Below are 17055 nucleotides of genomic sequence, written 5' to 3' on the forward strand. Positions count from 1 at the left end.
ATCCATTCCTGCTAACACTATTCCTTCCCCTTCCCATTTCTATTCCCTGCCTATATCACATAAATGTGAAATTCTCAAAACTGATTGAATCCCGCTTTAACTGTTGCACAGTACATCACTGATAACTTTTGCTAAAGGGAAACGCAAAAATATTAGAACAATCACAAAGAATAGTTTCTAATTTATAGCTATATATTGAGCTTAAACTACTCACAGACAGGAACATTTGGTTTGTTCCATTATAATAGGTATATAATGGGTTTAGTCTATACAAATACATACACAGTTTCATCACAGTTCACTCGGAGCTTCAGAAATTATAGAGTGTTTAACATTGCAAGCTTTCACGTTTTCACACACACACACACACACACACACACAATATGAAAAAACTATCTTGAACTTTATAGTGCAATGGCAGTAGGATCACGGTCCCCAGGCTGAGAACCAAAGAACTGGTTGGTTCATTTCTCTAGCATCTCTCTCCTAATCAAAACCAGTATTTCCCCCATTTCTCCTTCATACATCTCATTCACGCTGCAAGTATTCTGGTTTTTCTTTTAAATCACAACTAACTAAAAATTTTCTGGCAACATTCCCATATAAATGACGACAGTTATGAATTTAAGTAATCAACTGACTGTGATATATGTAGGTTCCAAAATTCTCATTTCCATAGAAGCTTCAACAACTATTAACATTACATTCAGAATCTACCAAATACAATTGTATTTTACCAACACAGAATTATTTTATTTCTTTTAAATTAGATTAACTCATACCTTGAAAATATATGGGCTGGAGAGCGCACGTTGGTAGGAGCTGCAAAACTAAACCAAATTTCTTTGATTGTTAGCTTCATGCTGCAAGAATCAGGGGGAGGAGGCATCAAAGGCAAGTCTTTCTTCAGATCATCAGATTCAACCCCTTCATCCTTAAAGGAGATCCAGAAAGTAAAAAGTGAAATTGTTTTCACAAGCAGTTATGTCAAACGGTATTAACATAATAGTCTACCACGTATCATCCGCTAAAATACTTTTATATGCATTTAGGCAAACAAAAATAAACCGATGCTGTCCACAAACTCTTCTGAGACAATATCAAGAGACCTTGCGGAAAGCTGAAAGTTTAATGTGCAAACAGCTTTAATTCAGTCAACACAAGAAAAGATCCATTAACTTGTCAATTTTATACCATGAATTAATTAATTACTTAAAAAAAAAAAAATTTAAGACAAGCACCAATCAACTCAACATAGTACGGACATACCTGCTCATCTGAAACTGAATTTCCATTTATATCTGAAGAGGGACTTATTCTATCACAAGGAAGGTTATCATCAGACACATCAGTATTATAACCACTACCAGTTGGAGAATCTGAAGAGTTATTTGATGCAAGCAATCCACCTCTCTCTGTAGCACCTGATTTACCCATGACTCCAAATGCATTATACAGTACTGCTCCAGCTTGTCTTCCTCCTATAAAAGCACACACATCAAGAGTATAAATCTTTGCTGTGCACAAACTTCCATCAGTTCTTATGTCCCTCAGAAAAGCTCAGAGGAAAAATATGTATGATTTTGGTTAAACAAGACGCAATTACATTTTACACACAACAGTTTAATAGCTAGCTGTAGAGCTTTTTGTATTTTGTTTCAAGCAAATGAAGAGCACCCCAAAAGGCATAGAGATTGTTTTCAAATACTGCTTGCTGTGAAGAACAACTTGGATGACAGAAAATACATATATATTCTTTTTCTTTAGGAAACTAGTTTTCCTTGCCAAAACAAAGCTCTGGCCCTCTATGTAATACTTACTGTGGATATGACTGCAAGGTCAGGATTTAAGTAAACAGTGAAAGCACCAATTTCTAACTTCACTTTAGATTCTAAAACTGTAGAAAGCAGTTTATATGGAATTATTTCAAACACTATCAAAAGTGATATTGGCTGCTAAAACAAATCCATTATTAAGAAATTTTTTGATGTAATTTATGTATTACTTAGACATACTTTATTTAGCATTACCTCTACTCAGCAACTTTTAAATAACTGGTAAACTAGAAGACCTAACAACAGATTTGTTTTCTGTTTCACGAGCCTACGTAGTCTTACCTTTTATTGTTAAATTTTCAATTCCACACTCAAACATTATCCAACCCCACTTCTCTTGACTAGGACCAATTCGAGTTACATCTGGAACAGCTTGTTGATCCGTTTCATCTACAAAAGAAAACTCATCCAACTCTTCCAAAGTAAAGAGAACTTTTGATTTCCCAAAAGGAATAGCTGTTATTGCACAAGTTCCAATATCTGTGAAAACAAACATATTTACCACTTTGTTATAAAACGAGAACAGTTTACATCTTCAAATGGTCCTCTGAAGTTTACAGTATTTTGGGAGTGCCGCCCCTCCAGTATTCCTTAAACAGGAGGGAGGGGAAAAAAAAACCAACTAAACACAAGCAAAGAGGTGGGGGGAAAGCATTGCTTATACATTTAAGAACTTTCTTTCCAGTTTGTTTATATGGGAGCAGTAGTAATGGGAAGGGCAATTTTTAAGGTCAGAAAAGCAAGGACCAAGCAACACAAAGCTAAAGTTTCAAGACATTCCTAATCTTAACACACCTGCCACCTTCATCCTTTTGTGACAATATGTCTAAACAAGCTCCTCACATTTTTATCTGAAACTGGCTACTGGCCTGAAATTACTTTACCAAAAACCCATTCCTAACAGACACTGTCTTTCATTTGTCGCTGTTCAATTTTGGGTGATATCGATATTGCTCTTGGATAACATGTTTTACTAGATAACCATTTGGTATTAAATATAGCATACTTTGTGGATATTTAAAAATAAAGTTCTAATTTTAATTCAAAGACTACTTCTTGGTTGGAAACACGTCTATGTCTATGTTGGGAGGTTGTAAAGCATTAAGTGTCACTAAGAAAATACAGACGCAAGTGATTTTTAATTCATTATGATTTTTGCTGTTTAGGATCCAAGAGAGGACCATGCCTCCTTGATTTCTTTGATGTTATGATGCAACTTTTATATAAATCCTTTATTTAGTGACATTTTGAAGGAACATTTTCAAATAACGATATACCTATTGCTTATTACCTCACACACAGAGTTAAATGTCAAATATCCTGGGAAAAAAACACATTAATTCAATTTATATCCCTTTCATATAAACCTCACTCTCTGCCTCCAACTGATAACAGCAGTCGTTATCTCTAGAGAACTATTTCTCAAGCGTGTTAAACAGAAGATAATGATTTTTTTTCAGTTAGAACTCAAGAATTACCTGGGCTTTTTGAATGTCTGCAGCCTACCTAATACAGTACAATACTGAAAAGAGTTCATCCACAACTAAATAAAAATGAAGTTAAACATTTTGGCATTCTCTTACTGGTTTTATTTTTTCCCAATTTTATTTGCTCATTCACCTTTGCACAGTTTTTTCAGTCGTTGTTTGGCTTTCAATTATGCTTGTTTCACAGAGCATTTTCTCATGTCCTAAAGATTCCCATTGTCTCTGCTTATGGTCATCTTAAGCTTTTCCAGGACCAGAAGTCATAACAACTGAATTTAAATCATGACCTCTTGAAGGAAGCAAGAATGAGTATGATCAGGTGTATCTCTCTTTCAGTTTTAAAAATGCTATAATTAAAAATCTACAGCTTGTCATGCTAAAGTTACCAGAACAGCAGATGCACTATACCTATCCTGAAATTGTTAGACAATAATAAGAAAGCAAATAAGTATAATTCATTCCCTGCATAAGGTGACAAATAGTGGCAGTCGCGTATTATTCAAGGAAAAAGATCAACTGGGAAGAAAAGAGCCTGGGCCTGAAATGTTATCAACACATATCAGTCCTTACAATGCAACCCATCTACCACACATACTGCTTAGGAAATAGTCTCAGTAATTTTCAGTCTGCCTGACTAGTCTAAAATGCATAGACTAGTAACATAACAGAAAAGAATTCAGAGTAACTATCCTAAATTTTTTTAGAGTATCTGCAGAATCTTCATGTTCAAGAGACATGCAGATCCCAGTGGCAGCAAGCATTGCTAAGACTCTGCATTTTACAGAGACGATCGAATATGTTTTTGAAGTGCGGAAAATGGCTCTAATTTGGACTAACCCACCTTTTTTTTTTTTTTTTAATCAGCGCTTAAAAAAAATAAAAAAATAAAAAAATAAAAATAAAAATGTAAGCTTACCTGTTGTGTCAAGGCCTCTAAGTTGCCCGTGAACTCGATGGATGTTCAACTTCGCAGCAATTTCTTTTCCTTTTTCTGCTCCAGCATTGGATCTCAGAGAGCCAGAAGACTGAGGCTGCATTTTACTGGTTTGGATGTAACGATCAAAGGTGACAGAATTCCTCCCAGTTTCTGCATTGTTTGAAGTCTCCTCAACTATACCCCTTTGAAAAGAAAGGAGAAAAACAATTAAGCAAATGACAGATAGACATAATTTGATTATTTTTTTGTTTAAAATTTTAAGTAACGTTGGCACACCAGCATTAAGAATTCCTTGAAAGTTTCGAAGACAAATATACTTCACTGGGGAGGGGGGGGAGGGAAAAGAAAAATTTAATTCTATCCTGCATGACAGACAAGTAAGAGTTAAAAATGAAGTTCCAAAACGATTTCGAAAGAGTTCTTTGCATCTCTCACTGAACCTGCAGTTCTAATTAGATATTACATGTTAATTCACAAAACCACTGAAGGCATGTTATCTTGCTTAAGTCAGTCATGAAACTTTTCCAAGCTCTTCTTTCCGAACTTCGCAACCATGGGTCAAAAAACTGGTCTTAATGCAGGTGCACAAGGTACTGTCTGTCAGCTAATGTAGCAATAAAGAGCCATGAATAATTACATGCGTTATGCTTACCTATTCATACGAACTTGCGTTGCAATTCTATCAAAGCACAAAGCTACTAATGAAACGTGAGTCACAGTTTTGCCAGAAGTAACCCCTGGGGATTCGTCAACAGATGCTTGTAATAAGCACAGATTCACCTGTATGTAAAATTCCCCAAAAGAGTAAAGAAATTTAGAAAAAAGTGTTACATTAAATAAACATCACAATTTTGTCATTTGCTTCTGATTAAAATGAATTTTTTTTAAAAGATAAAACAATCCCAACTCAGAAGATGCACAAACATCTTTTAAAGACACATGCAGTCAGAAATCTCTGTTGTGGTTATTACTTAACTTGCAATGCTATCATAAGATTGAGCAGCTCATATACATTCTATGCTGTTTAAAATGTGAGCTATTTATCACAAATAGATAGCTTCACTTAAGCTTTTCAGGAACTGACAAAAACACAAAATAAGTGCAGTTTTTGAAACACATGCTACTAACAAGCTAAAGTTGTTTGTTACCTTTGGTACAGTGACATTGGCCTGCAGACCTTTAATTGTCACATTATCTTGCTTAAGTGAAAGACTGGTCTGTGCAGGTCTCTGGTTTGTTGTTCCTGTAGTAGTGGTGTCTATTTTTGTTCCTCTAATATCCTGTTTGGAAGATAACTTGGAGGGAAAAAGAACGTTATCACTTACTAGCTTATTCTCACTGAAACTCAGCGCTGCTCAGCTAAGGAAAAACAGGATAGCGTATTAGCACTGAAGCAATGAGAGATCCTGACTTCACTCAAAGTACTGTACCATGATTTTCAGAGCAAGGACTGCAGCACCTACAGATAGGTTAAGCTTGGGCCAGTCTCCAGTAAGCTGTCGTGTCATCAAATTCCAGCTTAAAGTTTGTGTTCTACATATGGAAGTTTTATGGAACTCACTGCAAAGTGAATAATATTCATTACGCTGTGAAGTTCAACATATGTAACAAACCCAACAGCATAAATATAAACATAGGCATTAACCTGGATAGAAAGAATTCCTAATTCTGTAGAACTACCGTACAACTTTTTCAAGCTAACTTCATTTTCTAAGGTATCAGGTGAACTGCAAAGAAAAACACATACGCTTTTATAGCTTAGTTTGAAATTTCTTCTGCCTCACAGAAACTACCTCCCTAACTACTATAAAATAATAAATTATACATTGCTGAAATGAATATGTAAGAATATCAGCTATACTAATTTCTAAGAATAGAATAGGATCTCATGTAAATCACTGCTGCTAATAACAGCGGAAAAAACTTCATTTTGACCCTGAAAGTAATAGAAATTTCTGATCATTGAAAGACAGTATTTAACAGTTATAAAAACAAGCACATGTTAAGCATAGGATAAAATAAAGATGTGTTCCAAAATTAATATATGCCATTATCTACTGTACATCAAACTATTAAATTAAAACTTTTTCTATATAAAATAAAGAAAACTATTCTTTCAAAATTTCATGCATTTTTCTTGTTCACTTCCTTACATTTTCTGAGAAGGTTGTTTTGCTGTTCTGTACAGCATCTCGAAGAACTTTGCAATGCAGATCATCCACAATCGCTGCTGGGTGTCGAGAGCTAGCACAATGCACCATTGCTTCTATATATCTGTGAAAGGAAATAAGCCCCCCCAGTCTATTTAAACTTCCAGTTTCACATGATACACCACCAAAAACATGTAATTAACATTATAAAGAGATAAATTAAGCACTGACAGAGAGAAAGTAAAACATTCTTCCAGGTTCTTTCCAATAAATACATTACATGTACATACAAAAGAATTACATTCACTGGGTACCAGGCACTGCTGTTCACGTCATGTCATGTGTCATTCAGTCACGCCATGTGTCATTCAGTCCTTTTACCCAAACCTGTGCTAACCTCTGAACTCAACAGCTTTGATTTTAAACAATTTTTAGCATAAAAATTTTGGCATAGTCATTTAACACTGCAGTATTAAAGGGAAAATCAGTTACCTGTCTAGTGCCTCTGCTACCAGAGGAGTCAGAACTACATCTACAGTGCCCTTTACTTCTACAATTGCTGTTGTCCTAGTCTGGGAGACCGGGTGATCCAACGTCCATTCTTCTGTTATTGTTTCATCATCTGTATTTTCTGCAGACTTCTTTTCCAAAGGAGTGTAAGGCGTACTAAAGAAGTCAAATACATATTAATAGTCTAGATTTGTAAAAGAAATATGAAAATACACATCACTAAACGCTTGCATCTTGTGTCTTATAATAATCTTGTACTTTAACAGAAGTTCAACAACAATAAAGCAGCAATCTTGGATGGCAGATCCAAGACTAAACCAACACACATCCATTGCAAGGGAGGAATCTACAGGCATTTAGGAGAGAGAATCATTTCAAGCGATAAACAAGTAGATTATGCATAATAAACTCATGTTCAGCTACAGCTATGCACACTAGAAAGTGCTCCTCATCATTAACAGTGTATAACCAGGCCTTCAACTTGCTAAGATTCTTTTGCGATATTCCTGGTATGACTTTAGTTCTTAATAAAGGGCCTAAAATGGCAGGCTGGAGTCTGAGATTTTGCTGCATAGTTCAGAAAGCATAAGAATTCAGTGCTTTCATGGTGTACTCTTTTTGACCAAAACCAAACATTTTAAAATAAAATACTTTATGCGCACTCAAAGTACTGCTGACAAATCAAATTTTGGAAGGGCTAGCAAGAGCCAAAAAATTTAACAAGAGTATCAGGAAAACCTTACTCTTACTCTTCAAAAATATGCTAATAACGTTATGCAGTATTTAACTTACTTAGATGTTGATCCCGTAAGCTGCATGCCTCTGTCCAGTAATGAATTAGCTGTGAGACCCTGTTTAACAATCTAATAAAAAAAGTATAGAGAAACCTATTACATTTCTTCTGTATATGACAAAAATACCCAAGAAGTCTTCAAATGAAGATTCTTTCTTACAGCTTTTTCCTAAAACAACCCCTCATTTTTTTCACTCATCCACAGATTCTCCAATACAGTATACAGAAACTGCTTCGTTTCATTTTTTTAAGTGGCTGGAGAGATCAGATTACAAAGATTTGCACAGATATACAGTGACTATTCTTTTTTAAACAGTCTTCAAATAATAATCTATGAAATGCTCACATGAACACATAAAACTTCTGGTGCTAAGGGGTAACAAGATTAACTTCCAGAGGTTAGATAACAATTTTCTATCAAATCATTTACATTATTTTTCCTACATTTGATTTCAGCTCCTTTCTTATATATATATATGCTCATATCACATACGTCACAGAAAGATAAGTTATATAAACCATTTGCTAAACCCCTGAATTTCAACTTTACTTTTAAGTAAAGCATTTACAGTCTATCATATACTTTATCAGTGTTAAAGGTACTGCTACTAAGGTTCTGTGCAATATATATTTTAACCAAAAGGCATGTAAATAACCTTCAACTGCACGCCATTCAACAGGTAGCATTTCTAAGTACGATAATGACAATTCAGAGCACACATCCACAGAACTCTAACTTGGTCTTTTCTTTTTCCACCTTCCATGAGCAGTCAAAGATACAAAGTCTGAAATCCAAAGTATTTCTTAACTAAAGACAAAAAGTTTCAAGTTTCTCATGATTTAATTTATACAACATGTGTATTTATTTTAGCTTGTTTTGAATTCTTATTCCTTTCTCCACTCCTCCTTCCCCCCAGTCTTCCATACCTTAAAAGTTGGAATAGAAAGTTGCTCAAAAGATGATGAACTTTCTTCACTCGTTGGTGTGTCAAGATCTAAAGGACGATGCAATGAAGATTTTGAAGTTCTTTTATTAGTTGGATGCTTTACTGACCAGTTGATCACCTGGAACTGGGTAAGATAGTTTTGGTAACATGCCATTACAGGCTGCTGGGAAGTTATTTGCTCAGTCTCTATGGTTTTCTCAGATTCCACAATATACATGGGGTCATCCTCTCCTCCCAGAGCTGAAACAAATGATGCTTGTGAAGGATGAGTCTTAATTGGCAAAGCTTTAACATCTTGACTAATTTCTCCATGGGCTGTACTTGTTAAGGGCCCCTCTACACTGTGGTAAATAGACCCTCTACTGTATTCAATTTTCTGAGCTTGCTTTTTTCTCTTCTTCCTCCCTGGATAAGTTCCTGGACCTTCATCACTACTTATGGGTTCAAACTCTTCTGCTGCAGAAAAGTAAGCTTCGCTATCAGCCATTGACATACTGGAATCCATTGAACGATACTGGTGAAACGAGTTTGAATCTGCGGATGGAGTATATGGAAAGGAACCAAAGCTCCTCCTCTGCTTCGGAGAGTCCAAGACATTCTCATCGCTGCGAGACACATCGCTGCTAAACTGCACACCGACGGGAACGGGCTGCTTTTCTGTGTAGAAAGCCGCAGTAAGGCTCTTGGTGCTCCCAAGCCGCGTGGAGCAGACGGATGCTTGCCGTTTCAGCGGAGATCTCAGGGGAGACTGACCAACAGACCTCTCCTGGTTGCTAGGAGATGCAAGGCTACCCTCTGCACCCTCGCCTGGGGCACTGCAATCATAAATTCAACATTCATTTGATTATTTCATTTTCAGTGCTTCTCCTTTTACATTATAGGAACTGCCAAACGTTTAAGCTATTTCACGACTTCCCATTAGCATAGCAATTATTTTCGTAATACTGGTCGGGCATTGAATTCTGCTACTCATTAGTCCACTTGTCCATGTGGAGACAAAGTACAAATGAACTATAATGGCAATTGTGATTGTCATACATGCTAGATTTTTATCCAGATTAGGAAGTCAATCCCCTATTAGCAATCCAAATTTGCATTCTAACTAGGAAATGGATTTCAGCATTCATTATGACACTAAAAATAATTGGTACTGCGTAACTGTTAAAATTTAAGGTTTATTCTGGTACAATGTGCTCAAGAGTTCAACTACACTTCTATTCTGGACAGAAAATACTAACCTTCCATGACTATCTTCTCTTTTTGCACCAGACAAGTACTCCTTTTGTCCCAAGTGATCCTCAGTAGCAGAAGATGGGCTTTCCTTCTCACCTGCAAGCAAGGGAAGTGCAGCACTAGAACTGCTCGTTTCCTCTGAAGATGAGGAGGAGCTATGGGAACGTAATGGCACTTGTAGGCTCAGATGTTGTGCCTTTCTTTCTATTTCTATACCCATAGATCTACAATCCCAATCTTTTCGTTTCACACTGTTTGCTTTACCTAGGTTCAGAAAGAGAAAAGAAAAATTGAATATCTGGTAACATAACTGCAAAGGTCTCTTCCCTGCCTACTGAAATAAAAATCCTTGTTGAACAAAAGCCCCAGGTTCTAAATGAACACATACTACCATGTCATACTAAGAAAACTGAATAAATTTATAGCAACAATATGTCGAATTCTCTTGGTTGACTGCTTTCTAGATAGGTAAAACAGCTGCAAGTCAAAAAACTTCATTTTACTCAGGAAGGGTTTCAGTACATGACAGCTTGCTCACTGCTACCAAGCATCACGCTACTATCTGTTCTCAGAAGTTCGCGAGGGCCTGTGTTACTACAGGACCTCTTGTACAAGAGTGCAACAACTGCTCATTAACCTCAAACAGTCAGAAAAACTCTAAAATTACTCAGGTTCTCTTAAGAAACTATATTTCTGGGCAAACAGAATTAAACCGCGCTTCAAAGCGCATTCTCACCGTCTAAGATTTTAGGAATCTCTTTAGTAATTATCCATTCTCCTGGCTGCAGTAAAGACTGCCCATAAAACATATCGGATTCTGCACTTGTACTTGAGAAAGCAGAGCTGCTTGAAGGTGTCAGTTCCTCTAGTCTGAAGAAGTCTAGTCCTGTTACTGTGCCACCAAAGAATCGACAACCACCGAGGCAGCCACACTTATTCTTGCTTCTCTTATTCTTCAAATTATCATCAGGCCACAAAAACCACAATCTATAAAAAGGCAGAAAAACAGAAAACAAAACAAAAATATGACCACATCAGACCTGAGCACATTTAAAGTCAGTGAAAACAAGATTAAAAGATATTCCCCTCTTTACACAGGAGCTCCTATTTCACACAGCATGAAATGAATAAGCAAGATTTGTATCTAAAACAGACAGATATAACATGAAGGCTTAGATCCACAAAGTAGCAAGTCACAAACGCATGCAGGGCTCAGGCAACCATGCTCAGGCACCAGTCATGCCCACCTGCCACAACACATGTCAATAGTAACAACCCTGTCACTCAGCATGGATGCTAGTACTGCACACCTACGTCACGCTGGTATTTGTCGCTCATTTCAGAGGCAACTGCTCTTTGGGGAGACAAACAACCACAGTTACACCAGATACCTTGTTCAAAGCTGCCTATTAGATTGCTCAGGACTCTAAGGCTCATTTTCAGTCCAGCCCATGAACAAAGAACAAGCTGGATTCCCTCCTGCAGTGGTCCCAACCAGAAGACCATTGTGCATCGAGGGGTTAGCAATCCACATAACACTTACCCTGCATATGCGCAGGCCTGTGCTATGCTGTACATACAGCTTGGCCTCCAGGCCTGTGCTGCAGCCCTTGGCTGCAGGATAAACTCAGCTGGCTGATTGTAACCAAGGAGCCTGCAGGCAGCTCCCACCTGGCACCTGCAATTACACCATCTGCATGTCCTTGTCTTCATCTAAAATTGCAGCAACAAGTTCTTATGCCAACATCCTTTTTGTTTGACAGGAAAAAGGATGAATAGGATTGTTTTAAGAAAAACCTATATGAGCTCAAAAGTCCAAAGTGTCAGGTAACATTCCCCCAGACAGGATCTACAGGACCTACACAGTATGCTGCGCCCTGATTGGAGGCCTGTTCAATGCTACACAACTTGGGGTCCCCAGTGCCTGAAGAGACATGAGATTATCTATTATCCTCTTTTTCCTTACAGTGTTAGCTCCAATAAACAGCATTTTAAGTGATATTTTATGGACTCTGAATGCTTTCATTCTGGGATCATAATGAACGAGCATGTTCTGGTGCAAAACATCTCCTCTCCCTGATCTTAAAATTCTGGGGCGTTGGGATGAAAGAAGGCAGCGGGAAAATTAAGTTTCACCAACAAATCATAGTTTTGGACAGAACGTGCTTGGACTATACATCAGCCTCATAGCTGAGTATTGAGCATACTTACAAACAAACAAAAAATCCCCAAAAATCTGTAGTCTATGTAAGCAAAAAATAAAAAGTTACATCTCTAGATGAACACAGGAATTTAAACAAAAACCACACCATTGAAATGCATCTCATTCAGCAGTGCCTCTTACCTCTTAGTTCGGTTATCGTGCGTTTCTAAGAAATGTCTCTGTACTTCATGTTTAGAAGGATGATCTGCAGCTAAAGCAATATCTGCAGTGATGAGTCCCAAGTTGACAGATCCAGCTTCCAGCCAATATGCCCTCCTTAATATTGGCTGAAGACCAGTTCTACAATTGTTCGCTTGCTCAACATATTGTCTCAGTTGAAAATCTTGAATAGCAGCACTTATACCTTCTCCAACAGACTGGTTATGGAGGTTGCAGTTTGCAATACGTATAACACCCATCTAAAAATGCAATGGGAAAAAAAAAAAAAGAATTCTGAATAGTTGCAAGTGAAACAACGAACGAGTAGTTCTAGACTAATGAACGGACCACCTAACACATTCCACTGCCGTTCGTATTCATGCTTGTAAACACAGTTAAAATTTGTGGTAGCTTTGTAATATTGGACTCCAAAGACTCTGGAGACTCACCAAACACTCACCTTGCTACCACAAGATATCACGACATTCAAAATGTGTAAAATTACTTACTGCTCTCCCTCAGTTAGATTCTTGCTCATAATGTGAAGCTGTCCCCAAAACCGTACCCTTTAAAGCTACTTTTCAAACCTGAATTTAACAATAGACAGTGCATCTACTCATCGGTTACACCAGCATAATGCTTTTCTCCTTTCTTGTTGTTACCATAACTGTACTGTATCTTAGCTTTTATTTTGCTGCACTGAGTAAGTTATTCTCTCTCTCTCTAGTGTGATAGGAGAGAACATCAGCTCTTCCCTTATACAATCTTTTTGGAACAGAGGAGACACTATGTACCGCTCTAGGCTCAGTCAGGTAACGACACAAACACTCCTCCCTTATCTACCAGAGATGCATAGTAACGCAAACAGTTTTATCACATGAAATGACCATGAGTTACCAAGCACTGACTTGTACACAGTCCTTCTCAATCATTTCCAGCTGATGAGCTACTAACTTATACCACAAGTCCCCGGATTCGTACACTAGCATTTACACTACCTAATGTTACTTTATTTTTATTATATGAATCCTACAGCTCACCATCTTACTTTGGCTGACACTTTATTACTTTCCAAGATCAGTAATGGAATTATTAAACAGACCTCAGACTAACCCACTTCTAGCCCAGTCCAACCTTTTCAACAGCAATCTATTATCACTTAAAGTTTCAAAAATTCTGCTTAGTCCATTCCATGCAAGGAAACAATAAATTCACGTAGATATTGTATATAAAAATATAAAGTCTACTGATAAAGAATCATTTTAATTGCTGTAAGATAAACACTTTTACCTTGATATTGGTGGCACAGCCATGTTCTACCACATAAAGATCTGCTCCATCCATGGCTAAACGTGTCATAGTGTACTTTAAGTCATCAGATGTAGGGCATAATCCAGGGACACAGTTCATCTAAAAAAGATTTAAACATACATTAGGAGATTGATTAAATTTGTTCTTATCCTTTTATTTATGTTCTGTTTAATATTCTCTTATTTATGTTCTGTTTAATAGAGGGTTGTCACTAGACCAATAGTTACTTACTCTACACTAACACATAAATATGAGAGATGAAGTGTTTATATGGATTCTACTGCTGACATTCATTTTCTCTAGCGCATGTTTAGATCTTTTGCCAGCAACACCAGTAGAGTCTCTTGGCTCTCCCAGCTTCCACCAGCAAAAGGCAAATCAAGTTCCCTAACAGAACATCACAAACGCTAGAAGCTACAGATTAAAACAAGGAGGAAGTCAAGAGATGAGATCCAAGACTCATACTTAATATATGGCAAACCTCCTTAGTCTTTAAGTGACTACGCACATGGACTCTAAGAGACAAGCACCAAAAGTAGAATCCATGACAACAGGCAAACAGTTATGTTTGCTCAGGGCACAGCAGCAGAAGTTCTATGTTAAAATAAAAAGCACATGGAAGCTGTCAGCTCAGGTCCTCCCATCAAAGCACTGCTTCATCACCAGAGGATAATGGATGAAAAAATACCACTGAAACGTGCCAGGAGAGCGAGGGAGAAGTATGCCCTTTGACTGGGCATTTGTTCTAAGGGAAGAACAGACAATAGTTCAAAAGCCACAGAAATACTATATAATTAGACAGCATTCCAGAACAAAAATCAGGGCTTGAAGAAAGTAAGAGAGCAAGCCAGTACCTACGCTGCTAGCTGGGCACAGTAGGGGTTCTAGCTCGTTGACCCTGAAGGGGTAAGAGAGCAGGCATAACTCCTAAGGATACTGCGTGCCAAAATAATTCACAGAGCATAAACACATGCTGCGCGGCCAGGAAAAAGAAAAAAAATATCACTTTTCTTTTTATAGCATAATTACTTATAATTTATTGAAGGGGACATCCAACCTGCTTATATACACCATATCTCTTGATTGTTTTAAGATTGAATTCATAAACTGTTCTCAAAACACCAGTGCAAAATAGTGAGAAATTAACATTGATGAAGAATCACCTTTGAGTCACAAAACCGACGATCAATTCCATGCTGGCATATTACCACAGATTTTGGCCTTTCCAGTTCAAACTCTCGGCACACCACATGAAATACAAAGCTCTGTCCCCACTCCAGAAGACACGTGAGCTGTAAGCAAATAACAACAGGTTGTCAAGAGTAAGGATTCAAAATAAACTTTCAGTGCTCAACAGATTACTGAAAGAACATCACCAAAGGTTGGCAGGTAAGGATGGGTAAAAACAAACAAAAAATCCTACCATAACATACTAGCTGCATTAAGTTTGCTTACATACAACCTATTTCCTGTTACTCAGGATGTGTGTGTGCGTGCATGTGCGTGAGCGTGCGTGTGTGTCTGGATAGCACTGTGACATCAAAAAAAAATTTCTACATTATTTCTTAATCTAAGGAAACAGCTTTGCTCTTACAGTCAACTGAGCAGTTAGTTATTAACACACAGCTCACCATATTTTAATCTCAAAAAAAAAAAAACCCCTCAAAATACTCCTATTAACATTCATAATGTAAACGCTATACTTCCTTGTATATATACATTTAGAAAGCATAAGAGGAAATTTGCTAAACACAACAGTCCTGAATGTGGCTGGACCTAATAATTAGCCTAATTGTTGATTTAAATCTTTCATAGAGTTAGCTTCTTCATGAAGGAAATGAATCATGGCTATCTCTATTATGAGAGGGAAATAGGTTTTCCTTGGCTACCCAAAGGAAAGCACACCTAAAATCAGCAGAAATTTAACCAGAATTTAACATAACTATGACTGTGGTGCACAAAATCTCTCTTCCTCCCTTTAGTGGTATACCTTCACAAATTCCTGCAATACACTGCACTATGGAAAGCAAAAAAAAAAAAAACCAATAGCCCTGAAACAGCAAATTCAAGCTTCACAACGCGCTTACTATGAGAAAAATCCCATATGACATATACAACTGAAAATGGCTTTGTAGGGTAAGAAATTCCTTAAATTGCATCAAACATTTAGAGATGTTCTCTAAGCTTGGAGTATGTTGAATCAGCTAGGTTTAATCTTGAAGCACAGAGCAGTGGAGTAGGTACTACAGATTGTCTGAATCACTGACAGCATTTTGGGAAATATCGCTACAAAAATCTGTACACACAGCATGAAAATGCTATCTGAAGTCTATTCTTAAATTCACTGAAATGGCCTATATTTCATCTGGCAAATTGTACCTTATTTTAATTTTATTTGCTGCAGAAGTCTTAGGCTGAAAGAAAATTAATTAATTCTAGAAAATATTGCCAGTTTTTGAAGAAATGAGGGGGTGTAGGAATGTCTTAAAAATCACGGGGTAACCAACTAAAGAGAATTAATCTATTTCTATCATGTTTCAGAACACAGTGACAAAACAATCTTTTCTAAAGATCTGGCAGCCCACACCAGTAATGAACCAAAGTGATTTCCCTATTGTATCCTTGGAGCCACTATTATGTTTAGAAAAAAAATGCAATATAAATGGCAAAACCAAAGGAAGCAGTGCTGAGACTCACCTTAGAAACTCCAACGGTATGTAAGCAAACTATGTTCCAGGAGGACGTATAAGCATCAGAAGTTGAGAGGAGAAGGATTACTGAGCTACCAACTACTCTCCTGGTCCTGAAGCCTGCGCATTCTAGATTCCCTCAGATTTGTCTCCTAATTTAAAACAGGACTTTGTCCACAGCTTTCTGTGGAAAGCCAGAAATGTATTATTTGCTGGCTATATTCTTGCCATATGCTCAAGTTGATATCTCCGTAGCTGGCAGCATCCTTGCAAGTAAATGCCTATACATCTTTGAGAATCTAAAATCTGGGTGATACCAAATTGCCTTTCAGCCTATGTGGTCAAAAGAGGGTATTTCATTTGTCCTTCCCAGAAAGCTATCAAGTAGGTGTAATGAATCTGTAGCTACATAGTTCATCATCATGAATAATAGTAACCTCAAAGCAAGTCACAGACGACTTGACCCATCTCATATTTAAAACTTCTGAATAGGTTTTCCTTTCTCCTCTTTCTAATGCTAGCTAATGTATGGCTATAAGGAGTCCCAAAATACCTACTCTGTTTACAGAGAAGTATTATTTACTCTGCAATTAAACAACTTGAAGTGCATGTAGATACTGCAGTTACCTTTCTAATCAGTATGTAATTACATTAACATACATAGATCGCGTTTACATGTGGAGACAAGAGCATTTGCTACTGACTTGCTCGCGCTCTTTTACCATCACCCTTTCAAATTCTCACATAACACTAGACACCCTGTCATATCTAGATTTAAGATGAATGTCAGGCTAACCTTA

At 37.2% G+C, this 17055-nt stretch overlaps 1 protein-coding gene across 14 annotated transcripts in view; it reads right to left on the reverse strand.

Annotated features, from left to right (window-relative positions):
• Window positions 1-17055, reverse strand: part of BLTP1 (bridge-like lipid transfer protein family member 1) — a 303766-nt gene that overhangs the window by 62219 nt on the left and 224492 nt on the right. For all 14 annotated transcript variants that reach the window (XM_068941642.1, XM_068941653.1, XM_068941643.1 and 11 more), the window contains exons 23-37: window positions 14729-14857; window positions 13545-13664; window positions 12237-12514; window positions 10629-10879; window positions 9898-10156; window positions 8640-9474; window positions 7712-7782; window positions 6902-7075; window positions 6413-6533; window positions 5408-5554; window positions 4912-5039; window positions 4239-4441; window positions 2118-2315; window positions 1270-1481; window positions 783-934 (exon numbers count right to left, since the gene is read on the reverse strand). In XM_068941642.1, coding sequence (XP_068797743.1) covers window positions 783-934; window positions 1270-1481; window positions 2118-2315; window positions 4239-4441; window positions 4912-5039; window positions 5408-5554; window positions 6413-6533; window positions 6902-7075; window positions 7712-7782; window positions 8640-9474; window positions 9898-10156; window positions 10629-10879; window positions 12237-12514; window positions 13545-13664; window positions 14729-14857 — 3278 coding nt within the window. The remainder of the gene's footprint in view (window positions 1-782; window positions 935-1269; window positions 1482-2117; window positions 2316-4238; window positions 4442-4911; window positions 5040-5407; window positions 5555-6412; window positions 6534-6901; window positions 7076-7711; window positions 7783-8639; window positions 9475-9897; window positions 10157-10628; window positions 10880-12236; window positions 12515-13544; window positions 13665-14728; window positions 14858-17055) is intronic.

Source organism: Struthio camelus, chromosome 4 (assembly GCF_040807025.1).
Source record: "Struthio camelus isolate bStrCam1 chromosome 4, bStrCam1.hap1, whole genome shotgun sequence".
NCBI lineage: Eukaryota > Metazoa > Chordata > Aves > Struthioniformes > Struthionidae > Struthio > Struthio camelus.